Here is a 17,639-nt window from a genome sequence, read left to right as displayed (position 1 = left end):
TAGCAGCTATTTATGATGTGAGCATGTTACTTAATTTCCTGGGTCATAGTTCCTTCAATTGGTAATATTACATAGTTAGGCTGTCATGAGTATTAGATAATATCAGTGCTGTGCCTGACATATAGGAGGCATATAGGAATGAATAAATGACGCTTCTTTCTCCCTCAGACCAGTCAATGTATTCTTTCTATGTGTAGACAGTAGAGATTACTCACAGGTCAGACAGACCAAGGCCGTGCGGACAGACAGGTCTGCAAACAGCACCCAGCTCTCTGACACCTGGGAGATGACGACGGGGATGATGATCTCAGCTGGCACGTGGAACTGGAGGGTGTAAGTGAAGAAGATGCCGATGGAGTACATCAGCTTGACTGACTGGTACAACCTGCAGGGAGAGGGACAGCACGTGAAATTTGATGTGGCTCCTGGGCAGGGCCGCACAGGACTCATCACTGCTTGGAGTTTGGGACTTGTTGAGTTATAGAACGGCCTAACTTCCACTGACTCAGCCTGACCCGCCACCAGAGCCACCTGGGAAGCTTATTAAAAGTGTACATTCTTGGAGATTCTCATTCAATAGACCTGTGGCTCAGGAATCTGTGCCTTTTTTTTTTTTCTTTTACTTTTTAAAAAAGGTATACCTGTATGGAGTAAAATTCACAGTACAAAGGTCATACAGGACTCCCTGCCACCTCTGATTCCCAGTCTCCAGTTCCTCTCTCCACAGGCAACTCTTCAAACAATTTTCTTGAAGCCCTTCCAGAAATAGTGTAGATACAAACTTACACAGAATGTAGGTACACACACACACACAGAAGCATCCTCTACACACCACTGATCTCTGTTTTTAGTCATTAACTATTTCTTAGAGATTGTTCCCTATCAGTACACATAGATACATAGATCTGGCTCTTCTATTTAATAGCTGCTTGATATTCCAATTGCATGGATATACTATAATTTTTTAACCAGTCTCCAGTTAATGGATATTTAGATTATTCCTAGTCTTTTGCCAGTAAACAATGCAGTAAAGAATATGCTTGTACATATACCTATGCACATACAGTATACAACCCCAGAAGTAAAAATGTTGGGTAAAAGTATATGTGATTTAACATTTTGATAGCTCTCAGAAAAGGGTACTGTCATACACTGTTGTAAATTAGTGCAGCCATTGTGGAAAACAGTATGGAGGTTCCTCAAAAAACTAAAAACAAAACTACCATATGACCCAGCAGTTCTACTCCTGGGTATGTAACTGAAAAAAAAAATTAAAACACTAATTCAAAAAGATACATGTACCCCCATGTTCATCGCAGTGTGTATATACATATATATATATATATATATATATATATATATATATATATATATGTATGTATACACACACACACACACACACACACACAGATACACACAATGGAATACTACTCAGCCATAAACAAGAATGAAATTTTGCCATTTGCAAAAACATGGATGGACTTGGAGGGTATTATGCTAAGTGAAATAAGTCAGACAGAGAAAGACAAATACTCTATGATATCACTCATATGTGGAATCTAAAAAATAAAACAAACTAATGAATATAACAAAAAAGAAGCACATTCACAGATATAGAGAACCAACTAGCAACTAGTGATTACCAGTGGGGAGAGGGATGGGGGGAGGGGCAAGATAGGGGTAGGGGATTAAGAGATACAAACTACTGTGTATAAAACAAATGAGCTACAGGATATATTGTACAACACAGAGAATATAGCCAATATTTTATAATAACTATAAATGGAATATAATCTTTGAAAATTATGAATCACTATGATGTACACTTGAAACTTATATAACATTATACATCAACTATACCTCAATAAAAAGAAATAAAATAAAAAATGAAAGTTTGATAGCTCTTGACATATTGTGCATTTGTTGTCCCAGCATAATGGAGTGCTTGCTTCCCTCCATCCTTGGCAAAACACAGTGTGTGAACACATGTTGGTTTGTGCCATTGTGTTTTGTAAAACTGGCATTTCTATGATTATGAGGGAGACAGAGTAGCTTTTCAAATATATAAAATGTCACTTTCTGAGTTGCCTGTGAACTGTTTGCTCGGGCCCATTTCTCCTTGGGTTGTTGGTCTTTTGCTCATTGGGAGGGGATATTTGTTCATTCCTTCTTTAAGGCTCTTCTGGAGAATCTCATCACCAGCCAGGTTCAGAGAAGCTGTGAGGTCCTCATGGCACCCGATGCCCGTTTTTTTCCAGCTGATATCCCAGAAGGAAAGCACCCGCCCTGCCCAAGGTAGCTAGTGGCAGCCTGAATTACCCAGAATAAGAAGAGCATATTAGGTTGATATCTTACTTGTGTAAAATAAGTCACAACTTCAAAGAAATTCCACGTTTATTATCTCTTCTAGTCATTACCACAACACAGTGAAGTGGGTGGGACTGGTGATATTTTTTCTCATTTTATAGCTGTGGCCTTATGGGAAATGAACGCCCCACCACCCTACTCACTTCCAAAAGACCGAGGCTGTGGGGGAGACATAGCAATGATAATAGCTAACATGCAATGAGCACTTACTGTGTGCCAGACACTTTTCTAAGCATTTTATGTATATTAAGCCAATTCACCCTCACAGTCACTCCCTGAGATAGCATGGCGGTCATTTGCGCTGCTCGCCAAATACTTCCCAGTCTTCCAGACACATGGTAGAATTTCACTTCCCTGCCCCTTGGAGTGAGGCGTGGCCCCTTGCTTTGACTGATGAAGTGCGAGCAGAAGAGACATATGTCACTTCCTAGAGAAGCTTTAGCAGCTTCATGGTAAAGGGTATGATTCAGTGTGCCCTTTGCCATGGAAACCAATGTTTCAGGGAGTGGCTGTTCCATCAGTCTGGGTCTTGGAGTGGGGATGGTGCAGAGCTGAGCCCCAGCCATCCCATAATGGACATGTAGCATGAACATACAATTAAGCATTTGTGTGTTCAGCCATTGAGATTTTGGAGTGGTTTATTTTATTACCAGAGCATAACCTATCCTGACTGATACAAATAGGCGAGAGTATTATCCTTATTTTATGGAGGATGGAAATGAGGTCTGCAAGATTAGGTTAGCTTATCCAAGGTCACGTGGGAACCAGGATCAAATCCCATTGCTCAGGTGTAGAATCTGTGCTCTTAAACACTTGGTTCTACTGACTGCTTAGTCATTCTGCACCCAACACTGCCAGAATAATGACAATAGCTAATACTTGATGAATGCTACATGCCAGTCCCCAAAATGCTTCCTGGATGAATGAATGAATGAGTAAGTGAATCAATGACTGAATGCAAGAACTCCAGTCCAAGTACCGAGTGGGGCATAGCAATGGCAGCTTAGGCCCATTTCTGGAATTGGGGTCCTAAGTAGCAGTCCATATGCAGGCCCCTCAATTATTACTCCGGAGTTATACTTTTTGTTGTTGCTATTTCAGTTTCATAGACACTCCCAGATCATTCCTGTTTGACAGTCTTTGAACCATACAGTCAGACAGATTCAGTTTCAAGTTTCAACTTCTCATGAACAATGTGAGCTGGGAAATTTACTTACAGCCTCTCCACATATCAACTTCCTTATCCATTCAATGGAGTTGATAATAATAATGCTAACCCATAGGGCTGTTGAGAGAATTAAATGAGATAATACACAATGCCTGGGTTATTAAACGTACCTGTTATTATAATACTAATACTAGCAGTTAATATTTGTTGCTAATGGTAACTCAGGGATGCCACATTCTGTTGCTAAGGCTCAGACCCTGTGACTCTCCTCCCCTTCCCCGCAACCCCAGATGGGCAGGGACGTACCAGCAATTGGGCAAGTTGAGGGTGATGCTGGCCTGGGTGTTTGACCCAAACTTCATGTAGCCCAGTGTCCCCAGGCAGATGTAGAGGATGATGACAAGGGACATCCCCAAGTACAGAACAAAAGAAAACTGCTGTGGATGCTTCATCTGGTTTTTGAGAGACAGAACCTAGAGATGAAAGGAGGTTGAGAAAGAAAAGGTAGAAAGAAAGCTAGCAGGTTCCCCCACAAGCACAGACGTCCTTCTCCAGGCAGCCCAGAGTCAGGAAGGGGCTACACCCCCTTTCATCTTCTCCCACATTTTCTACAGCCAGGAGTGCCCCACTCCATCTGGGCTGATGGTAAATTCTCACTCAGTCTTCAAGGCTTGGTGTGGTGTATGGGGCAGGTGGCACCCTGTAAATGGGTACTGACTTTCCCTTCCACCAGGAGAAGATCATATTCTGCACTTTTCATAAATATTACTATTTGGACACCTAGAACAATGACTGGCTTTCATAGAGAGCACTGGGGACCATTCCCTCAAACCCCACACCCATCTTACCATACCGACGCCTTCAAACGTGAAGATGGCTGTACCGAAGAACAGCAAGAAAGTCTTCCAGCTTGCCATCAAGGGTAGGTTCCTGGGATCTGGAATCTCCTGAAAGGAAGTAGAAGAAGGGCATTCATTTTGCCAAGGCGGAGAAGTCACCCCAAATCTGGTAGAGAGCTGGGCTTGCCCGACATCAACAGAGACAGTGTTAGAAGCACCCATGAGATATCTACAGCTGAGTTAGCCTTCTCATCTTTTAAACAAGTTACTTATTTTTATTGTGGTAAAATATACATGGCACAAACGTTACCATTTTAAACACTTTTAAGTGTATAATTCAGTGGCATTAAGAGCCTTCACATTGTTGTACAACCATCACCACATTCCATCTCCAGAACTTTATCATCATCCCCAGCCGAAACTCTGCACCCATTAAATAATAACTCCCTATTACCCAGCCCACTGGTAACCCCTATTCGACTTTCTGTCTTTATGAATTTGACTATTCTAGGTACCTCTTACAAGTGAAATCATATAATATTTGTCTTTTTGTGGCTGGCTTATTTCACTAAGCATAATGTCCTCAAGGTTCATCCATGTTGTAGTATAAATCAGAATTTCATTCCTTCTTAAGGAATACATTGTATATATTTACATTTTGATTTACCACATCTTTACATGTGGTGAAAATGGAACCCAGGGAGAAGAAGGGAACTGCCCAAGGCCACTCTGCAAGTGAGTGGCACAGCCCAGATAAGAATTCAGGTCTTCTGTTTTCCATTTCTCTAATACCTCTTTCCCATCACTTCTCTCAGAGCCGTGAAGTCTTCTGGCTGGCACAGTAGCTATCACAGATCTAGAGGGAATGAGTATTTTTTTTTTTTTCTCCCCCATCCCTCCCTCCCTCCTCCCCTAATGAGTATTTTAATAGACTCCTGTGGGCAGAATAATGTCTACATCCTAATCCCTGGAACCTTGAATATGTTACATTACATGGCGAAGGAGAATTAAGTTTTCAGAATGAATTAAGGTAGCTAATCAAGCTAATTTAATTTAATTTATTTATTTATTTCACAGTATTATATATTTTATTTGAGAAGAAATTATTCCTAAGAGATTCATGTAGTCCCTTGAGATAAATGGGAATTTCCAAATATTTCAAATCCAAGTTTGGGAATACAATTGGGAGAGTACGAAAATGACAAAGGGAAAAACTCTCCGATATCAAAGTTATCACAAAACTTGAAGGTGAGTTACGTGAATTGTATAGAGTCAAAATCAAAGTAGAAATTCCAAGAAAAATAGAAGAGGCATGTTCTACTTCCACAATCTCATCAAAGACTGGCAACACTTGGCTCAGGCTTTGAGCTCTGCTATCACAGGCACTTCTTAAGCTCTTAGGACAACAGGACCTTTTATAGTTTCCTTTCCAAAGAGCAATTTCAGGCCCCTCTTTAAGTCAGACTAGATGGAGGGGTTCAGCATGGGTGTGGTCACAGTGTACATCACTGAGGCTATTGCACTTGAATGTGAGCTGTGAGCAGCAGCAGAGCTACTGTACACTCCTGTGCCTGTACAATAAGGAGACAACTGAGAGGTGAGATGCACAGGTGGATAATGCTTTACACTTCCCCTGAAGCTAATTTTAAAATAACGAGGTTATCCTGGGTTACCTGGGTAGATTCAACGTAATCACAAGGGACTTTAAAAGTGGAAGAGAGAAATCAGAAGAGAGAACCAGAGAGATGGCAGCATGAGAAAGACTTGGCCTGACATTGCTGGTTTTGAAGAGGGAAGTGGGCCATGAGCCAAGGCATGAGGGCAGCTTCTAGAAGCCGGAAAAAGCAAAGAAACAGATTCTCCCCACAAGCCTCCAGAAAGAAATGCAGAAAGGTCCTGCCCAGTGAGACCTCCAGAACTCTGAGATAATTTTGTGTTGTTTTAAGTCACCAGATTTATGGTAATTTGTCACAGCAGCAGCAGGAAACTAATACAACCCCAGAGACTTTCAAAGAAATGAAACTATAATGGTGAAATTTCAGGGCCTGTAATGATAGCAAAGCATGGGCTTGGGAGGCAAAATGACTGTAATTAGAGGAAAAATTACTTTCTGTTTATCAGTTTTCTTGTCTGTGGACTGAGGATAAAGTAGTATTACTTCCAAAATAGCATCATTGTGAAGATTTAATGAGTTAATCTATGTAAAGAACTTGGCACAAAGTAAATCGAATTCCTTTATCATCCATGTATCCCTTGTCAACCTATCACTGCTACAATTTTGTTTGGTTATTTGATTGAGATTTATTACCCCAAGTGATTGTAACCTCCATGAAAGCAGACACCCCATCAATTTTACTTACTACTGAATCCCCACCCCTTGCACAATGCCTGGGTCATAGAAGCTATCAATAACTATTTGTTGAATGACCCATTGTCCAGTGTGATGATAATGATGATGATGGTGACTAGCTTTTATAGCTTGTGGGGCAGGTGTTCACGGACATCACTTAGGCAGGGGCTGCTCAGAGCAGGATTTCACCTTCCTCACTCTCATCTGCCCATGACAACAGTGACCCTCCCCAAGGGTCTCAGAAGCCCTGGACATTGACCCCCTTCTGTGGTGGTTTTGGGCACAGACCTGCACGATATACTCAAAGATCAGAGCCATGCTCCCCAGGGTGGTGATATTGGCCAGTGCTGAGAAGATGGACAGCACCCTGAGGTTCTGGATAAACACCAGCAGGGTCAGGAAGGGCAGGATTGTCAGCATGTAGAAACGAATGTCCAGGGTGGGGGTCAGCACCAGGATCTTCCTGGGTTGGCAGGTGTTGGAGGTCACGTAGGCTTCTTCCACCATCTGACGTGGAGCACAAGGAAGGGCAGTGTAGTTAGAGGTGCCACATTAACACAGGATGCCATTAAGTTTCAATTTCAGATAATTAACAGATAACATTTTAGTAAAAGTATGTCCCAAATATTACATAAGGACATACCTGTAGTAAAAAAAAAATTATGCTGCTTATCTGAAATTCCAATTTAACTGGGTGTCATATATTTTTATTTGCCAAATCTGGTAACCCTAAACCGTAGTACCCATGACTGTGACAACCAGAAACCCTTAGAATCATCAAATCTCAAGCCTGAAGGGTCCTTTTGTCATCTAGCCCAAGGTCTTCTTCCGTACCAAATGGTTTTCTTTCATACATCCAGAGAATAGTAATTGATTACACAGGAATATCTTCTTCAACTTTAGATAGCCCTAAAAGTTAGAAAGCTCTGAATATTGAGCAAAATCTGTCTGCTTGAATATTCCATCTATAATGCCTGTCATAGTTCTGGCTGTTTGAGTGCACGAAAACAAGTATGCTTCCTTTATTCCATGAAACCAAGAAAGAATGCTATGATTGATTTATAATGCCTGTTAGGAATGCAATGAGGGCAATGTTGCAACTTGTTTGCCTTAATTTAAGTCTTCTACATGACAACCTTGAGCCGCCTAAAGAAAAGCTCACCAACACTTTTCAGGCTAAAAATTCTCAATTATTTCTGATTGGACAGGATTGCAAGCCTCTCTTTCCATCCTGGTTACACTCCTCAGATGTTGCTTCGGCTTCCCTATGATCCGTTTCAAGAGTGATTCCCAGGACTGAAAAAACTCCCAAGTGTAGTCTGACTAGGGAGTAGAAATGAAGCCCTCTCTTCCCATGATCCAAAAACTACAATTTTGCTAATGCAACCCTAGCAGCAGGAGGTCTGCTTTCCCCCCCTCTGCCCAGAAGGGGCCTCTTTACCTGTTGTAAATTGTCTGCCATAAACATAAAATAAACACTGCAGAAGCCCAATTGGGTGATGATTAATAAAAAGCTGACAGTGTACCTGAGAAGGAAAACAAGAGGCAGACAGAAGGAGAAACAAATTATTTTTAAATGCATTTATTTTTTTTGAGACAATTATTTCTTTTATTATTTTTAATATTTCCTCATTTTTTAATTTTGAAAAATTTCAAGTCCACAGTAAAAGTTGAAAGACTAGTATAATTAACATCCATATACTCTTTAACTAGATACACTGATTGCTAAAGTTTAGCCCTAACTGCATTAAATATGTATGGATGAATGTGTTTATCCATACACACACACACATACACACACGTGTGCATTTTTTCAGAACTACTTGAAAATTAATTGCAGATATTATAACACGTCAACCCTAAAGACCATAACATACCTCCCTTAGGACTATGATGTCCAGAAAATCAACTTCAATATACTCAGATATATAGTCTATATTTTAAATAACCCAATTCTCTAAAGTATCTTTTATAGCTGTTTAAAAAATTTTTTTGATTAAGGATCTAATCACGCTTCATATGTGGCATTCGGCTACGTTTGTTTAGTATTTTTTTTCAGGTAGAGCTGCCCTGTACATATCCACCTTTTTTGTTTCCCGTGACATTGCCTTTTTGGGAAGAGTCTAAGCCATCTGTCTTGTAGAATGTCCCACATCGTAGACTTACGTGACTGTTTCCTCGTGATTCAGAGAAGCAAGCACACACATAGGTGATACTGTGTACGTGTGTTTCATCACATTGGGAGGCACAGGATGTCCACTGTGATGGCGAATGCTAGGCCTCTCCATTGAAAGTGTACATTTCCTACTTTGCAACCTGGAGGTAAAAACTTTGAGATGCCACGAATAGCCTATCCTCCTCAACCCAAGGGTTTTAACATTCATTGATGATCCTTGCTGAATCAATTATTTCACTGGTGGTTGCAAGGTGGTGATTTCCTAGTTCTGTCATTTTATCTAAGTTTATTAGCTAACATCTAAGAAAGATATATTCTCCTTTCCTCTTTTTTTATCACAGTAAATTCACATTAATTATTCTTTATTTAATATATTAAACTCTGTTATTGTCGTTATTCTTTTGGATTCTTAAATTGTCCCGTATTTGGAGATGCATTTATTTATTTACTTTAATAAATTTTATTTATTTATTTATTTTTCGCTGTGTTGGGTCTTCCTTGCTGTGAGCAGGCTTTCTCTTGTTGCGGTGCGCAGGCTTCTCATTGCGATGGCTTCTCTTGTTGTGGAGCACGGGCTCTAGGCGCGTGAGCTCAGTAGTTGTGGTGCATGGGCTTAGTTGCTCCGCGGCATGTGGGATCCTCCCGGACCAGGGCTCGAACCCATGTCCCCTGCATTGGCAGGCGGATTCTTAACCACTGCGCCACCAGGGAAGCCCTGTATTTATTTTTTGAGAACAAAAATATGTTCCTCTACTTAGGTTCTAAGGTTTAGATCCATGTTTTTCAAGACTGGGTTGTAGTAACCATTGCATCAGAATCATGTGAGGTTTATGGTAAGAATACAGAGTCCTGGCTCTCATATCAGCCTACTGAGTCAGAAGCTTGGCAGTGTCATGTGAGACTTCAGAATAGAGATGTTTTTTCTCTTTATTGTTGAGATTTTCAAACACACATGAAAACAATGATAATAATTCAATGACTCCTTGTGTGCTCATCCCAGGTTCAACAATTAACTTTTTGCCAATCCTCTTCCATCTGTTCCTTCACCCCCACTGCACACAAGCTTATTTTGTTGGTGTATTTGAAGCGAACTGGAGATGTCAAGTCATTCCACCTGTAAATAATTCAGTATGCAGCTTTAATGGACAAGAATTTAAATAAAATATAATGTCCTTAATCGCCCCTTACAAAACTAACAATAATTTCTTATATCACTTAATATTCCATCCATAGTCAGATTTTTCCAATTTTTTCAAAAATGTCTATTTCACAGTTGGTTTCTAAACAAGTCTATTCATTGCATTTTGTAATTAAGTCTCAAGTTTTTTAATCTGCTATATTCCCCTTGCCTTATTTTTTCCCTTGCAACTTTAATTTTTTTGGTTGGTGCTGAAGATACCAGAAAATTGCCCTGCAGTACGTTTCACTTTCTAGATTCAGTTGATGAATTCATAATGTCATTTATCTTGTTCTTCTATGCCCTGTGTTTCCTGTAAACGGATATTAGATCTAGTGGTTTGATAAGACTGAGGTTCTTCATTTATCTTTCTGGCAAGGGTATTTCAGAGGTGGTTCTCTGTACTCCCTATTGTATCCTATTATAAGACACATCATGTCCAGTTGTCCCATGTCTAGACATGAGTTGATAACTACATGGGATCAGGTGATGCCAGTGTATTCTTCCTTTATAGTTTTCCAATGACCTTTCACAATGAGCATCAGTTGATGATTGTTGCTTATGTGAAATAGGTAATTTTTAATCAAACTCCCCAGGTATTTCTTAGCACACTAAAAATTGCAAATCATTCGTTTAAATAAAATAGTTTCCCAATTCTTTCTCAGCTGCTGGGCCTCCAGAGAAATGGTACAGTATAGTGGGTGAGAGCTGAATGTTCTGGATTTCAGTCCTTGCTCTGATCCCTGGGTAACTTGAGCAGCCTTATTGTTCTATCTGGTCTTCATTCTCCTCCATTTGAATAGGCGTGGATATAGTGATCTCCAAGGAGCCTTCCTGCCTGAAAGTTTTATTCAGGGTGTCATCAGAAGCTGATAAATCTTCATGAGAATGGATGGACAATTGTGAGATCTCTATTATTACTGCCCCACGCCTTTCCTGTCTGACAATCAGAGTGACTCCTGATCAGGAGATCAGTGACCTACTGACATTCCCAAGAGAGGAGCTGCAGGAGGGATCTTGGCAGGTGAGGGGCTAACTCCTGAGGGGCTCTGCTGGGAAAGGCTAACATGTTAGGTGCTTGGTCAAAACTCTGCTTCACCAGTATCTATACCTGTGACCTTGGACACATTATTCTGTCTCTGTGAGCTTTTATCACCATATTTCCTCCCAATAAAGATACACCTGCCTACCTCACAAGGTCATTGAGATGATCAGAGGAGATCAGACAGAGAAGAGCATTTTGTACACCATAAACTTTTTATCCAGCGAGGGTTACAACCTAAATGTTCACCATTAGGGGAAGGATTAAATAAAACCACAGGATCCATCTATACTGGGGAACATCGTGAGCCTTACAAAATAATGAGGTCAATCTCTATGTCCAAATGTGGAAAGAAATTAATCATATTATTAGATGAAAGAGCAAATTTCCAAAAAATATTCCAATTAATATACAAGAAAATACAAAACAAAATATGTATTTCCATTTGTACACATATATACAGAGAAAAAGTACATGCAGAGAAAAAGTCTAGAGGAATGTTTACTAACTAGATATCAGTGATTACTTCTTGGGTGAAGAGTGGGATGGGGGATGGAGCTATCGGAGGAGATTCTCTGTATTGTTCAATAGTTTTCAACAAGAACATATTCATCTAAAACTTGTGTTACTAGAAATAAAGAAAGAAGAGGTGAGGATTATTATTATTGTTGTTGTTATTATTACTACTACTACTGTGACATCTATGACTACTACCTTCCCCACACTGAGTGGGTCCTCAGCCAGGCATTTGGGCAGGTTTCGAGGCTGTACATCATGGCCTCTCCATAGTTCACAAAAGTCTTTTGCAGTCTAGGGAAAGGACAAGCAATGAATAACTTAAAACATTTGTTTTTAAAGTACAATGTACTCTCGAAGTGAGTAGTTATTATATATTCATGTATTAATATGGGACATTCTGGTAATTTTCTAGCAACAGTATTATTGAGATATTTTATAATGGTATACTTTTAAAAGTTTCAGAATTCTGCCTCTTTTTTGTAGCTGTCCTTTTTAACACTAATATTTAAGTGGATATTATTATTATTATTTAGGTAGACAGTAGCTGTGAATTGATTAGGTCTGCAAACAAGGACAGAGAGGATACGAAAGTTGTGAGGTGTGCGCACCTGGTCAGAGGGAGGAGAAGGGAGGGGGACGAGGTATGAGTATGGCCAAGACAGTGGTTCTGTCTTTTCTGGACTTACATTCCCTTCTTCCCACTGTTGAGGGTGTTGGAACATTTGGGATGCTTGCCCCGGACCAGACCCTATGCAAAGGTGATCTTTAGCCTCCTGCCCAGCACCCCTGTAGGATGTGACACCCCAGTTCCAGCCTATCCCTCTTCCTTCATCCCTCCTTCCCTAGGCGGCCCTTCCTAAGGGACGGGAAGGCCCTGCTGAGGACTGTCAACAGAGCAAGTGGAGCAAGTTGCCCAGGTCCCTGGAGTTAATTGCATGACTCAGGGGAGTAGCTTGGAGAGGGAAACGGCCCCAGGCTTGTCAGGGACTAGGGTTTAAGTCCCAACACACCCCCTTAGATGGCTGGGAGACCTTGAGCAAGTCTCTTTATACTTCCAGGCTTCAGTTTTTTTACACACAGTCAGTTTTGGGGAGGAGCCAGTAAGAGATGAATATGGTGATGCACTGAGAACACGGCATGATGCTTCTGTTTTTATTGTTACTCAATGCGCTTGGCATATGAAATACAGACGAGGTCACGTTGCATAGGACTGGCAAATACATTACTCTGAGGATTGCAAATTCAAAAGCAATGGGGATCAGAAAGGTGTCAGTACTGTGGTGAGAAGGGCTGGGTATGAGACAGAATAGGGGATAGTGGAGACAGTGTCCTAGGCTACGGTACAGGTCTTGCTCCAAAAGGGGTTGATCAGGATGTGGCTCCAGCTGAATGATGAAGGAATGAAGCCGCAGAGGTGGCAGAGTGTCTGACTGGCAAGAAGGTACAGATTTTTTTTTTTACGTGAAATCTCCAGGTTTTTAAATGCTGGAGAAAAACAAAAAACCAAGGGACTTCCCTGGTGGCGCAGCGGTTAGGACTCTGCGCTCCCAATGCAGGGCTCCTGGGTTTGATCCCTCATCAGGGAACTGGGTCCCACATGCATGCCATAACTGGGAGTTCACATGCCACAACTAAGGAGCCCATGAGCCGCAACTGAGGAGCCCGCCTGCTGCAACTAAGACCTGGCACAGCCAAATAAATAAATAAATATTTTTTAAAAACTGTAGAAGTCCTCCCAAATATATCTGAAAACCACTGTCAGCTCTTAGGCCATGGGTCTATAACCTCTGTATTAGAGGAAAAAAAAAAAAGGAAAAACAAATAATCAAAAGCAAAAATCAGGGAAAGGTTGTCATAAATGACAGAGATGTTGGAAACCTGCATGGTGATAAAATGGTCCTGGCAGGCTTGAGGGAAGAAAAAGATTTGCATATAGGTTAAGGGGTAGAGTCAGACAGGTCTTGGAATACTGGCTCTGCCACTTCCTAGCTGTGTGACCTTGAGCAAGGCATTTAACTCACCTAAGCTTCAGTTTAATCATCTATAAAATGGGAAAAATAGTGCCTACCATAAAATTTTACTATAGGGAGTAAATAAAAGAAGACTTGCAAAGCTCTTGCCATGTACCTGGCACAATGTAGTTGTGCAATAAATTTAATTGCTGAATGAGTAAATGCTCTTAACAGTGCTTCGTGGGCTGGAAAGTACCACACAAGTTAGGTGTGATTGATATATACTCCAGATGCACCTATTTGGTTATGATAATTTGACTTTATGAGGAGCTTCATTTAATATCCGTACTTTGACTCATGAGGACCTTCTCCACATCTATGAGGACATATTTAGATTTGCCTGCCTTGGGAGAAGCTGAGCCCTGTGGACAGAAAGCCATAAGGCTGTTGGCTGTAAAGAATTGTTAATCACCATGAATTGCTAGTTTATAAATATGAAATTCTCAGCATTGCTTGTTTTCACTGCATTTGTCTTTTCCTTCTGGAATTTTGTTTTGCATTACAGTTTTAAATATATAAACGTTGAGTGTTGTATGTACACTTTATTAGGGATTGAAGTGAACTATCCCTGTATTGCTAACTATGTTTTTTTACTGTTACTAAATTGTCCCAAGAAGGGTTTACCTGGAAAAAATTCCCCTTCGAAGGTGTATGTATTGGAGTTGGGGGGAGACGGGGGTGGGGAGATTAAGAGGAAAAGAAAGACATCTTAAGTATCTCGCGTATTCATGGATATGTATGAGCACATTTGCATCCTTTACCTCTTTTGATTTCTCTAGGTGGGGATATTTGGGCTCAGAGAGCGCAGGAGCTTGGCAAAGTTGTCCAGCTAGTTAGCAGCAGAGTTGGGCCCAGACCTAGGAGTTCCCAGTTGGGATTTTAATCACTCCCTCCACCGCCTCTGCAGTATCTAGAGCAGCAGGGGTGGTGGCCTGGAGAGGGGGCCGGCTAATTGGGTCAGCGATCCAGGGAAAATTAGCATACCCGCAGATGGAACCCGGCACCAAGTGACAGAGAAGCAGGACTCTCACCTCTGACTTAGGTGATGAGCACAGTTCAACAGGATGACCATGCAGTGCACGGTGAGGGTCCCGATGGCAAGCAGGCTGAAAGGACCGACCTGGAGGGGAAAGGAGATGTGGGCACAGTGAGCCCCAGGTGGATTGCTCCCATACCTGGCCCTCTCCCCGCCTGGGTGCTAGGGTCCCTCTCATAATAGAGATTTGGGGATGAGAGCCCCTGCCTGAATGTCCTTGTGCCCCCAGATGCTCTGGCCTGAATGCCCTTCTTGGCATCACTGCAAAGCGGCTGCCCAACCTGTGCTACAATACTTCTAGTAACAGAGAGCTCACTACCTCCCAGACAGCCCATGCCTTTCCTCGTCGGCCTTTAGTTCCGCTTCTAGATCTCTCATTCCTTCTCACATCCCAGCCCTTACCTCCTCCAAGATGCTTGAAGACCAAGGTTCCTCTTAGGGATTGGCTTCCTTCCTTTAGTACAAAGTCATCAAAAGGGGCACTACTGATATTTTGGGCCAGCTGATTTTTTTGTTGTTGTTGCAGGGGCCTGTCCTAGACATTGTGGGATATTTAGCAGCATCCCTGGCCTCTACCCACTGGATTTCAGAAGCACTCCCTCCCCCTCCTCTCCAAGTTGGGGCAACCAAGAATGTCTCCAGACATTGTAAATGTCTTTGGGTGAGGGGGGTGCAAAATTACCCTCAGTTGAGAATCACTGCTCTCGTATGTCTACTTTCCATGTCCCTTTTATTTTTTTAACTAAAAATTGTATGTATTTAAGGTGAACAACATGATTTGATATACATACACAGAGAAATGATGACTAGAGTCAAGCTAATGAACAAGTCTCCTCCTCACATAGTCTCCATTTTTTTTATGTGTGATGAGATTAAAAAGCAGAGCTCATTATTAATCATTATCTCCCAGATGTGATCACAACGGCACAGAGCAAAGAGGGACTCTCTCACCCTCTTTGTGCTGGACACCTGTGCCTTTATGGATGTGACCTGTGCTAACATCATGAAGAAATGTGAGAGATGAAGAGCACCACTAGATTGCACCAGGATGTAGCCTCCCAATAGCAGAGACTCTTTTGTCTTGTTTACATCTATATTCCCAGGGCTTAAGGATAGTAGGTGCTCAATATATATTTCTCAAATGAATCATGATTACAGGTTCTGATGGGAGATGGAGGGTAAAGAAATCGCCTAATAACTCTTAGGAACCAAAAATCAAAGGATAAAAGAGTTATCTTAAAAAGCAAAGACCGGGGAAGGGGCAAGATGGCGGAAGAGTAAGACGCGGAGATCACCTTCCTTCCCACAGATACAGTAGAAATACATCTACACGTGGAACTGCTCCTACAGAACACCCACTGAACGCTGGCAGAAGACGTCAGACCTCCCAAAAGGCAAGAAAATCCCCACGTACTTGGGTAGGGCAAAAGAAAAAAGAAATAACAGAGACAAAAGAATAGGGACGGCACCTGCACCAGTGGGAGGGAGCTGTGAAGCAGGAAAGGTTTCCACACACTAGGAAGTCCCTTCGCGGGCGGAGACTGCGGGTGGCAGAGGGGGGAAGCTTCGGAGCCACGGAGGAGAGCGCAGCAACAGGGGTGTGGAGGGCAAAGCAGAGAGATTCCCGCACGGAGGCTTGGCGCCGAGCAGCGCTCACCAGCCCGAGAGGCTTGTCTGCTCAGCCGCCGGGGCGGGCGGGGGCTGGGAGCTGAGGCTCGGGCTTCGGTGCTAGCCGGGAGGGAGTCCGGGAAAAAGTCTGCAGCTGCTGAAGAGGCAAGAGACTTTCTCTTGCCGCTTTGTTTCGCGGCGCGCAAGGAGAGGGGATTCAGAGTGCCGCCTAAACGAACTCCAGAAACGGGCGCGAGCCACGGCTATCAGTGCGGACCACAGAGGCGGGCGCGAGCCGCGGCTAACAGCGCGGACCCCAGAGACAGGCGCGAGCCGCGGTTATCAGCGCGGACCCCAGAGACGGGCAGGAGACGCTAGGGCTGCCGCTGCCGCCACCAGGAAGCCAGTGTGCGAGCACAGGTCACTCTCCACACGGCCCCTCCCGGGAGCTGGTGCAGCCTGCCACTGCTAGGCTCCCGTGATCCGGGGACAACTTCCCCGGGAGAACGCACGGCGCACCTCAGGCTGCTGCAACGTCACGCCGTCACGCCGGCCTCTGCCGCTGCAGGCTCGCCCCGCCTCCTCCGTACCCCTCCCTCCCTGTGGCCTGAGTGAGCCAGAGCCCCCGAAGCAGCTGCTCCTTTAACCCCGTTCTGTCTGGGCGGAGAACAGACGCCCTCAGGCGACCTACATGCAGAGGCGGGAGCCCCGGGAGCTGTACGAACAAAGAAGACAAAGGGAAATCTCTCCCAGCAGCCTCAGAAGCAGCGGATTAAAGCTCCACAAACAACTTGATGTGCCTGCATCTGCTGAATACCTGAATAGACAACGAATCATCCCAAATTCAAGAGGTGGACTTTGGGAGCAGGATATATTAATTTTTCCCCTTTTCCTTTTTTTGTGAGTGTATAGGTGTATGCTTCTGGGTGAGATTTTGTCTGTACAGTTTTGCTTTCACCATTAGTCCGAGGGTTAGGTCCGTCCGTGTTTTTTTTTTTTTTTTTATGTTAAAAAATTTTTTTTTCCTAATAAATGTTTTCTTAATAATTTTTTCCTTATTTTCTATTTTTAGAAATTAAAAAAAAATTTTTTCTGAATACATTTATTCTTAATAATTTTTTTCTTATTTTTTATTATAATAGCTTTATTTTATTTTATTTTATCCTCTTTCTTTCTTTCTTTCTATTTTTTTCTCCCTTTTATTCTGAGCCGTGTGGATGAAAGGCTCTTGGTGCTCCAGCCAGGCATCAGGGCTGTGCCTCTGAGGTGGGAGAGCCAACTTCAGGACACTGGTCCACAAGAGACCTCCCAGCTCCACGTAATACCAAACGGTGAAAATCTCTCA

The 17,639-nt window shown here is 42.5% G+C and overlaps 1 protein-coding gene across 2 annotated transcripts in view; it reads right to left on the bottom strand.

The window, feature by feature from the left end:
- The window catches only part of SLC36A3 (solute carrier family 36 member 3), an 83,359-nt gene that overhangs the window by 45,220 nt on the left and 20,500 nt on the right, over nt 1-17,639 (bottom strand). For both annotated transcript variants that reach the window (XM_082455659.1, XM_082455658.1), the window contains exons 3-9: nt 14,682-14,770; nt 11,834-11,929; nt 8,166-8,250; nt 7,013-7,231; nt 4,384-4,482; nt 3,842-4,008; nt 216-385 (exon numbers count right to left, since the gene is read on the bottom strand). In XM_082455659.1, coding sequence (XP_082311785.1) covers nt 216-385; nt 3,842-4,008; nt 4,384-4,482; nt 7,013-7,231; nt 8,166-8,250; nt 11,834-11,929; nt 14,682-14,770 — 925 coding nt within the window. The remainder of the gene's footprint in view (nt 1-215; nt 386-3,841; nt 4,009-4,383; nt 4,483-7,012; nt 7,232-8,165; nt 8,251-11,833; nt 11,930-14,681; nt 14,771-17,639) is intronic.

Source organism: Balaenoptera physalus (assembly GCF_965194825.1).
Source record: "Balaenoptera physalus genome assembly, chromosome: 3".
NCBI classification, from domain to species: Eukaryota; Metazoa; Chordata; class Mammalia; order Artiodactyla; family Balaenopteridae; genus Balaenoptera; species Balaenoptera physalus.
This window is presented reverse-complemented; position numbering and strand designations above follow the sequence as displayed.